The sequence below is a fragment of the Asparagus officinalis genome, chromosome 10 (genome assembly GCF_001876935.1).
Source record: "Asparagus officinalis chromosome 10, Aspof.V1, whole genome shotgun sequence".
NCBI lineage: Eukaryota > Viridiplantae > Streptophyta > Magnoliopsida > Asparagales > Asparagaceae > Asparagus > Asparagus officinalis.
This window is the reverse complement of record NC_033803.1, coordinates 65,327,532-65,337,613: the sequence shown is the minus strand read 5'-3', so window position 1 is coordinate 65,337,613 and position 10,082 is coordinate 65,327,532. Positions and strand designations below refer to the sequence as shown.

Genomic DNA, 10,082 nt, shown 5'->3' with positions numbered 1-10,082 from the left:
AGCAGGAGAATACACATGCACTACAACAACAGCAGCTCGAGGATACTTTGGCTTCCACTAGGCCAAAGCGAGTATACAAGCAGGTACAAAAGCTGGGGGCTGATCAACCCCTGAAGCACTATGGGCAAGTTAATTTAGTTGAATACGCACTCTCGGTGGAGGAAGATGAGCCGGTCTCCTTCAAGGAAGCTATTCGAGATAAAGATAGCGAGAGTTGGTTGGCTGCGATGGAGGAGGAGATGGAATCTCTTCGGAAGAACCAAACATGGGAGGTGGTCCCATTGCCCGTAGGAAGAAAAGCTATTGGTTGTAAGTGGGTGTATAAGAGAAAGGAAGATTCTTCAGAGCTCGGTGGTACAAGGTACAAGGCGAGGCTAGTGGCTAAGGGGTTTGCACAAAGAGAGGGTGTGGATTACAATGAGATATTTTCTCCGGTGGTGAAACACACTTCTATTCGGGTGCTATTGAGTATTGTTGCTCATGGTGATCTTGAGCTGGAACAACTTGATGTTAAAACGGCCTTCTTGCACGGAGACTTGGATGAAGAGATCTACATGCATCAACCTGAGGGCTACAAGGTTGAGAATAAGGAGCATCATGTATGTCGCTTGAGGAAGTCACTCTATGGACTAAAGCAATCTCCTCGGCAGTGGTACAAGCGATTTGACTCCTTCATGCTAAAGCATGGGTTTTCCCGAAGCGATTACGATTGTTGTGTTTACATTCAAAAGCTTCGTGGAGGTGATTATATGGGTTTTCCCGAAGCGACTATGATTGTTGTGTTTACATTCGGAAGCTTCGTGGAGGTGATTATATCTATCTCCTTTTGTATGTGGATGACATGCTTATTGCTTCTAAGAGCGGGGTGGAGATAGATAGGCTGAAATCTCAACTTGGTAAAGAGTTCGAGATGAAGGACATGAGTGCTGCTAGAAAAATACTGGGTATGGAGATTAGAAGAGAGCGGGCGAATCGGCGATTGTTCTTGAGTCAGAAGGGCTATATAGAGCGGGTGATCGCGAGGTTCGGGATGCAAAGTGCTAAGTCGGTGGCGACTCCATTGGCTCCACACTTCAGGCTTTCAGGTAAACAATCTCCCACTACAGCGGAAGATAAGGCACACATGGAGCGTGTTCCTTATGCTAGTGCAGTTGGCAGTTTGATGTACGCTATGGTGTGTACACGCCCTGATATTTCACAGGCGGTTAGTGTGGTCAGCAGATTCATGGCAAATCCGGGAAAGGCGCACTGGGAAGCGGTGAAATGGGTCCTGAGGTACTTGAAGGGTACTGCGGATACGGGATTGTGTTTTGGTGTAGATACATGTCAGATTGATGGGTTTGTTGACTCTGATTATGCGAGCGATCTAGATAGACGGCGATCTACTGCTGGTTATGTATTCAAGATACATGGAGCTCCAGTTAGTTGGCGATCGATGTTGCAGGCTACAGTGGCACTTTCTACTACAGAGGCCGAGTATATGGCCATGGCGGAGGGAGTGAAGGAAGCATTGTGGTTGTGGGGTCTTCTAGATGATTTGGGGATTGAGTATCATACTGTGCACTTGTGGTGCGATCGTTAGAGTGCGATTCATTTGGCTAAGAATTAAGTTCACCATGCTCGTACAAAATATATCGACGTCAGGTATCATTTTGTATAGGATGTTATAGAGGAAGGTGATAGTTCTCTCATGAAGGTGTACACGAATGAGAATCCCACAGACATGTGGACCAAGGTGGTGATAGGTAGCAAGTTCCAACACTGCTTTGACATGCTTCATATCAGCCCATGTTAATCTGTTCAAGAGGGCATGTTCCTTCGTGGCGGTGATGGGGTAAGGTGGAGACTATGATGGAGAACAATTGCAGAACTACGGTTAGCTTGATCCCGGTGGAGGGTACGTAGGCAGTCGCGGTAAAGTGACGCAGCTGGTTTGGCCTGGTTTGGTGTTTCAGATATCTCTGGTGATGTTCGCGGAGTTCTTCTGGTGTTCGTCCAAAATTTGAGGTTTATCAAATGATGTACGAGGTGGAGAATTGTGAACAGCGGCCCAATGAGGAGTCCCCACATGCGCGTGTCCCATGTGAAGAGATAATGAGGAGTTCGGCCCATGTTTCATGAACTTTTAAACCGCATCTACTCTCCTATAAATAGCCTATATCGCCTAGGGTTTGATGTGTGGGAAACAAAACGCAGGGGATAAACGAGTGCGGGAACAGCGGCTTAAGGAAGAAAAAGCTGCGGGAAAAGCAGTCGGTTTACTCGGCAGGGGAAAGAGCAGAGAGGTGAAAAAGAGGTTTAGGCGGCAGCAGTTTATTTTTCTTTTTCGGATCTGAGAAGAGGAGAGAGAAAAAGAGGGATTTACAAAAGAGAGGTTTATTTCTTTTGGGTAAAAATGTTTTCTAGGTTGTTGGCTATTGCTTGTAGGATCCCTCAAAATTCGGTCTTGCGCTGATGAGAGGAAGAGTGGATATCTCACTTCGCTGAGATATTTCGCTACTGAGTCTGGGTTTCCTTCGCGAAACACAGATATCGAGGTTGACTTGTGCTTTTGTGACAACAAAAGCCAGGGCTCTCTCTCAGGACATATCGCTTCCGCGGCGGTGGGCGTGACTCTGCGCCCAACACCTTATATTTAATTAATACGGTGTTAGCCCATAAATGGAAAGTTTTACCCTCATTTATCTATTTTTATTAAATCCATCCGCTTTAAAAATCATATCATATCATACTCTCTTTAAAAGCACGAGTTCGGGAAATCTTTTTTAGACAAATATACCCCTTTATACTTTAAACTACCTTAATAATTATTAGTTAAAAGAAACTTTGTTTTCTTTCATGCACCAACGTAGCCAAAGATACAATTCCCGATTGAACTTTTGATTAGGAAATAATATTCTTATCTGTAGAAATCCCAATTAAACTTGATCTTATCCAATTAAAATCCAATGGTTAGTAGATGACCATGTAATTAATGAGTTCCAACTAAACTTGATCTTATCCACGTCCTAATACATCAAAGTCAAGCCAATAACTTGCTTTAGATGTTAACTGGACATTTCTTATACTCGTAACACAATTTTTTCCGAAAGAAATAAATTCATAACACAAATTCAACCCACCTACACCCGTAATATAATTCAAATCCTAATAAAACTCTAATTATGACTATTATCCTATCACATGTAATACCTTGTATCTATATATATATAAACCAATAAATTACACAATTTTTATACTAACTCCATCTCCTTCAACATGTATGTTTCTTTATTATATATTTTCATGCATAATTACTCTTTAGAAATATTGTGTATTTGATTTAATGGTGATGGTGATATTTGTTTTACATTGCAATTACATTTTAAGGCAATTTAATTTTTTTAAAAATAACTTCAATTTTATTGCAGAATTTCGAGGATTAAGGATTTGATTGTTGCAGGTTCGCCCATTTATAAAGGTAAATCTTCATGTTTGATATTAATGTAATTTAGATTTATTTGATTATATATTTAATTTGATTAAACCGAAATATAACATAGATATCTTTCCTCTTCTTTTTTTTTAAATTTAACCGATTAAAAGATGAGAATGAATCTGTAGTTGGTTTGAATTCTTGATGAGGGTTCTCCTTTTTTTTAATTGATTTATCTCTCTGTAGTTGGCTTGAGTTCTTCTTATTTTGTGGCATGAGAGGTAAGTAGGATTTTTTTGCTCTTTGGGGTTGGATTTAAGTCTGTGATTTTGATGAGTAGAGGGTAGCAAGTGTACATGTGAAATAATTAAGGAATTGGAAAATTTTGTTATTCTTTGTTCATAGCTTGTTCGGTCTATGAAAACTTTCATTTCATAGGTACGCTCATAGATATATTATTTGGAGGAAAAACTGACATATCACCCGTAATATAATTCAAATCCTAATAAAACTCTAATTATGACTATTATCCTATCACATGTAATACCTCGTACCTATATATAAACCAAGAAATTACACAATTTTTATACTAACTCCATCTCCTTCAACATGTATGTTTCTTTATTATATATTTTCATGCATAATTACTCTTTAGAAATATTGTGTATTTGATTTAATGGTGATGGTGATATTTGTTTTACATTGCAATTACATTTTAATCAACATATCTAATATGAGTTTTTTTGCTATATGAGTATATGAGTATTTGCATGTGTTTTAATAATTGCGAGTGGATGAAGGGTCAAACCACGACTGGTTCACCCCAAATTTAGAGTGTTAGGGTTTTAGAATATGTAGATCAAGTTCAACGGAGCGGATCATCCACAATGTATCTCAATCAAGTGATCATCAATGACTAAGAAACTTAGTGGACGTCCACTTAAGTTGACATAAGTTTCTCTCTCTCTCTCTCTCTCTCTCTCTCTCTCTATATATATATATATATATATATATATATATATCTATATATCATAATCCCTTTAAAAGCACGAGTTCGGGAAAATTTTTCTATGGTCAGTATTACCCTTAGTATTTTTGAATATTATATTATTATCCTAATCTATTCTAATTTTAATCATATCTTATCTAATTCCACGTGAACTATCTATAGGTCAACAATTTAAAAAAAGTTATTTTGAATATTTCACTTAAATTTTAATCTATCCAAATACTAATTATATCCTATATTAACTCCATATGAACCATTGTAGGCATCGAAAATTACATATAGGTCTCCGTGAGCAGCTCAAAGCTAAGAGGAGGTGAGGAACATCACTATCCAAGTCACAGAAGGCTTTGTAGAGGACAACTGGGAAGGCTGAGCAGTCCGTTATTGTTGGGAGGTTTGAGAATTGATCGTCCTCCGGAGCTTGCTCCATATTGAATATTTGATTGGTTGTGTAAAGAGCTGAAGGAAGAGCGACATGAACAAATGGAACGGACGTGGTTGAACACCTAATTATACCCCAGGATCTTTCGGCCTTTTGCACTAGACCCCCAATCACTCTCAAAAACTCCTTTGTATGTGTCGTTTCTCGGCTCTAATTTATAGGGGCTCTCTGCAAAATGCGGAAACTTATTGGGGTTTTGTACAATCTTGAAAATTATCTAGGGTTTACTTCAAAGCGGTGAAAGTTCTTGCCGTTTTAGTGTAATTTATAGCCTTATATTTAGGCACTGTTTGGCAACCAAAAAAAGTATCTTATCTAAAAGCTTGTGTTTTATTGACTTAGTCAATAAGCTAGTAAAGCTGTTTGGTGACAAAAAATAGGAGGAGATTATTTTGGAGATTGTGTCTTTTGCAAGTAGCTTTTGGAAAGCTATCGCAAGTAGCGTTTGTCTTTGGGAATGAGCTACCAATTTTTTTCTTCCGTTTTTGCCCCTAATAATTCTAATTTTATATCAATAATATTGTATGTCTTTTTTAGTCATTTAACAAATTTAAGCTAGTTGTACAGCTACTTTTGCCAAAGAGCTCTAGTCAATCAGCTAGCTACACAGCTAACAGCTTTCAGCTACAATTTCACAGCTTTCAGCTAGCTTAACAGCTTTCAGCTATAATCTCGCAGCTTTTAGCTAGTTTTGCCAAACAGGGCCTTAATTAATACGGTGTTAGCCGAAAGTTTTACCCTCGTTTATTTTTAAGTATGTAGGCCTGCTTCAAAAATCATACTCCTTTTAAAAGCACGAGTTCGGAAAATTTTTTTTAGATAAATATACCCCTTTATAGTTTGAACTACCTTATCTATAATCAAATTCTAATTTTCAAATTTAATTTTAATGATGGGAAAAGATGCTCTTATTTTGGAACTAACAAAATAACCGATTAAAATAACCGATAAAAAAGATTGTTGTCAAAACAATAATTCCAATTCTCACGCAGCCGGGTCGCATTTGAAAATTGTTTTTTAAAAGACAATAACTAAAAACTTTGACCAGTGAGCGCGTTTGTGTATCCTTGCGCATCATCAATATTTTATTTATAAAAAAAGTAATATGGTCAAAGGGATAAGCAAAAGGTTTCGTTGCATGCAACCCCAAAGCTCGGATTTACATGCACGTGCGCGTGTGAGAATTTATAGTCAATTTTCTGACCAAAAATTATCGCAGAGAGAGATAGAGAACGTGAAACTGAATCTAGATTACCTTTATTGTAATATAATTTAAATCCTAATAAAACTCTAATTATTTTTAATATTATATTGTTTTCCCATCGTTACATCTGATCATATAAATATTGCTAAATCTCATTTTCTATTCGGTAAATTACATTAAAACACCGATAACTATCAGAATGGCTTTTTATGATATTTTCCTGTTTACATATAATATATAGATTATTATTAATTAATTATATTTTCCATAAATTGATCTCTGGTGTTAATAATATTTGCAGGGTAACAAATACAAGCAGTAATGTACGGAGAGACTATCGAAAAGTTTATAGATATGCTTAGAAAAAATCAAATTATTTTCATTTCAAATGGAGAAGTGAAAGGAATAAACCCAGCTTTTCCAAGTATCCACAAGTCACTAGAATTAGTACTAACAAAAGACTTATCGATCAAAAAAGCACCAACAGGATTCTACTTGGAGAACATAGTTAACAACTTTGTGCCATTTGAAGAAGCATTTTCCATAAAAGATGCAACAAAAATTAGTAAGTACTTACAAACTTCTTGTTTAAATTTTGAATACAAAATGAGACATTAATCTATAGAATCATAATCTTTTTATCAAATCACTTGCAGATATTCTAGCAATAACAACTAATGTGAAGCCGGTAATCAACTATATTACAAGACACAACAAACCAGACAGTAGGAGGGAAATCACACTTATGGATATAAGGTATATACATGTTACTTATTTCCAATATCATAAGAGAAAAAAAGATTAACGTTCTTTCTTTTTTCATATGCAGTGGAATGCCAATGCGTGCAACTTTATTTGGAGATTTCCAATATCATAAGAGAAAAAAAGATTAACGTTCTTTCTTTTTTCATATGCAGTGGAATGCCAATGCGTACAACTTTATTTGGAGATTTGGCTACAAATGAAGGATCAATTCTTGAAGCAAAAATCAAATATAAGCCTATAATAGCATTATCAGATTTTAAAATCTCTATATATCAAGGTACATAAATTATTGCTAAAATTCTTATTAAAGATAGCTAAACATAAAATTAATCCTATAATTTTCCCATTTTTGTAGGAGATACAAGCATATCGTCGCAAATTATTTCAACATTATGTATAAACCCAAAAATAGAACTAGCTAGCGAATTAAGGGAATGGTAAGCAGAACAATCAAACTTTCATATAACCCAATAATGAAATGGTATTATATTTTAATCTAATATGCAGGTTTCAATTGAAAAAAGCTACAAAAGCAAAAGGATCTTCATCAACACTTTTTAAAAATGTTAGGGAAATTCATATTAGTGATATTATGCAAACATCACAAAATTCGATACAGGTACAATATTATATACATATTCTTATCTACAAATTTAAAATTAACTAAACTTTGTTAATATACAGGCACGATATTGCATATTTAAGGAAAAGATAACTACTATTTTAAATAGGTTCGAGCCATGGTTCTATTCTTGCAAAGGCTGTGACAAGAAGGTTGATAAAAATGTTAGTAAAGAGTGTCTGAATGACAAATACCACAGAATCATTGATGACCCAGTACCAATGTTAAGTAATATATATTTTTTAATGCCATGAACATATTATAATACAATACTAATTGTCTTTAGAAATTAACAATGAAAAATACAGGTGCTTAGTTAAGATTCTCGTGGAAAATGACGCGGATAATGCAAGAGTAACACTCTTTGACGCAGCAGAAACTCTTATTGGATGCAAAGTAGAAAAATTTATTACAGAAAAGAAAGAGGTAATTCCTAATTCTATTCAAGTAGTAAATTAGAAAATAAACAAATTCATAAGTATTAATATAACATTTGTTCTCATGGCAACAGAAAAATAATCAGAGTCCATATTTTCAAAATTTGTTTTGAACATCGGCAAAAGTTTCAAATTCCTGGTGAAGTTAGATGAAAAGGCAAAAGATGAACGAGGCGAAGGCAATATAATAACACAAGAAATTCAACTCCAGACTAATATTACAATCGACGTAAGTGATGAAGATGCTACTCTAGAGTTGCCCAGAAAAAAGAGGTGGAGAAAGATTGATCTTTGTTCAATTATAAATTTTCAAGAACAATATTTTTTAATCATTTTATATAACAACTTAATTTTTGATTACAATTAGGAGTTTTTATAAGGCATTTTCATGCAAAGTTATTAGTAGTTTTGTATGCTTATGTGATTGCTTAAATCACATAAAATTACACTTTGATATTTAACCATTTTAATATATTTTATAATTATCTATGGATATGATCCTGCATTTCGTGAGAGGCAATCGATAAAAATCTGCTTTTATTGATCCTGTGAATGGATATATTGTCAGCTAGATGTAAAATACTCTTACTGATAGCTAGCGCAACATGTGATCAATCATTTATGATATAAATGTGACCTCTTTAATCAATTGGCAAATAATTACTATTACGATGATTTTGCTTGGGGTTGTCACAAACTTCAATATTCAATGTTTTCAAAAGAAACCCCTTGACTAACTAATTATTACTTGTTGAGATTGTTGCCATGTTGAATAAGGGACCAAATTTGATCAAAATTTACTTTTATACTTTAATTAAGTTCCTATTGGGTGTTGGTGGTAGTGATCAATTAAAAATTCTTAGAACAAAAAAAAAATTACAAGTTTGCAGTAAATCAAACAATGATCTTAGCTTTTTTAATCAAAAAATATTTGAATAAACTTAAATTTTTAAAATATTTTTTCATTACTATAACTACAATTCATATTACATTTATTTTTATTAATATTTAAATAAAATACTAATAAATCTTATAATTCAATTATACATATTTGAACTCAAGATAAATCTCACTTATTTAAAGTAATGATGAAATAAATATAAAAATATATTTTTAAATATTTAACCACGTGCATTACACGTGTATAAAAACTAGTTACACTTTTGCACAACACTCTATTGAACTATTTTCAAACCCACTTTGTGTGTTGCCGTGGTTTGGTATACAACAATTTACAATTACTTATATCAAATTGTGTTAATATAATGCAATTTACGTCAATTACAACAACTGATATTAAAATATAGCAACTTTCATGATAAATTATGACAACTTACAATTAAAAACAATCCACGTGACTAGAATGTGCAAAGTAGATTAAAAAACAATCCACGTGACTTGGACAATTTTTTTAAAAGGAAAAATTGTTTAGAATGCAACGTTTGACCTCGCTTCAATTATTGACATACTTAATATCATAATTAATAGAGTTATTATAATTAACAAAATAAAGAGAACGGTAGATGCAGACAAGTAGGGGTGTGCAACGAGCCTTGCTGACTCATCCCATGGGCCGGCCCATGCTAGCTCAGTGGCGAGTTGAGCGAGCCATGTTTTGTTGCTTGTTTCCAGGTCTGGAGCTCAATCCAACTCACTCGCGGGTCCAAGAACATGCGGGACGAACCATGACATGGGTCGGCCCATTTCACCCACTTAATTATTATTTTTTATTTTCTAATATTTAATTATTTTTGATAGGTTTTTTTCAATATTATTTAGGCTAAATAGAAAATTAGTAATGTCATGATTACAAAAATTGAAAAAAGTAATTTTATTAAGTAAAATTTTATATTTGCATACAATTACAGAGAGAACCATCACAAACACAGAGATTTAATACAGTTCGGAGCAAGTTTTACATCAATGAGTAGCATAATATTGTTCTGCTAGTTTAAAAAATACAAGAATAAAAGAAATTATAATAAACTATAAAGAAAAAAATATTATTATGAGCTAAACGCGAGCCCACGGGTCGGGACAATCGAGTCATCCCTCTCATATGTAAGCGCAGCCCGCGCGCTAGGCCTTGCGGACCGAGCGTGTTGTTGGCTCGCATTTTGCTTAGGCTGACCTAGTGCAATCCTGTGGCCCATTACTGTAGCGGGTCGANCTATCCCGCACCGAGCCA

General features: G+C 34.7%; 1 protein-coding gene across 1 annotated transcript; it reads left to right on the top strand.

Moving 5' to 3' along the window:
• Positions 6,392–8,007, top strand: LOC109826830 (replication protein A 70 kDa DNA-binding subunit B-like). The gene is made up of 8 exons (XM_020393850.1): positions 6,392–6,635; positions 6,727–6,826; positions 6,988–7,112; positions 7,191–7,272; positions 7,343–7,454; positions 7,520–7,680; positions 7,766–7,883; positions 7,969–8,007. Exons 1-8 carry the CDS (start codon positions 6,392–6,394, stop codon positions 8,005–8,007), a joined length of 981 nt encoding a protein of 326 aa, XP_020249439.1.

Excerpts from the sequence above, each read along its gene's own strand:
- LOC109826830 (XM_020393850.1), top strand. The coding sequence starts at position 6,392 with ATGTACGGAGAGACTATCGAAAAGTTTATAGATATGCTTAGAAAAAAT. Across the intron at positions 6,827-6,987 it reads ATCACACTTATGGATATAAG|TGGAATGCCAATGCGTACAA; the intron begins GTATATACATGT and ends TTTCATATGCAG. Across the intron at positions 7,113-7,190 it reads TAAAATCTCTATATATCAAG|GAGATACAAGCATATCGTCG; the intron begins GTACATAAATTA and ends CCATTTTTGTAG.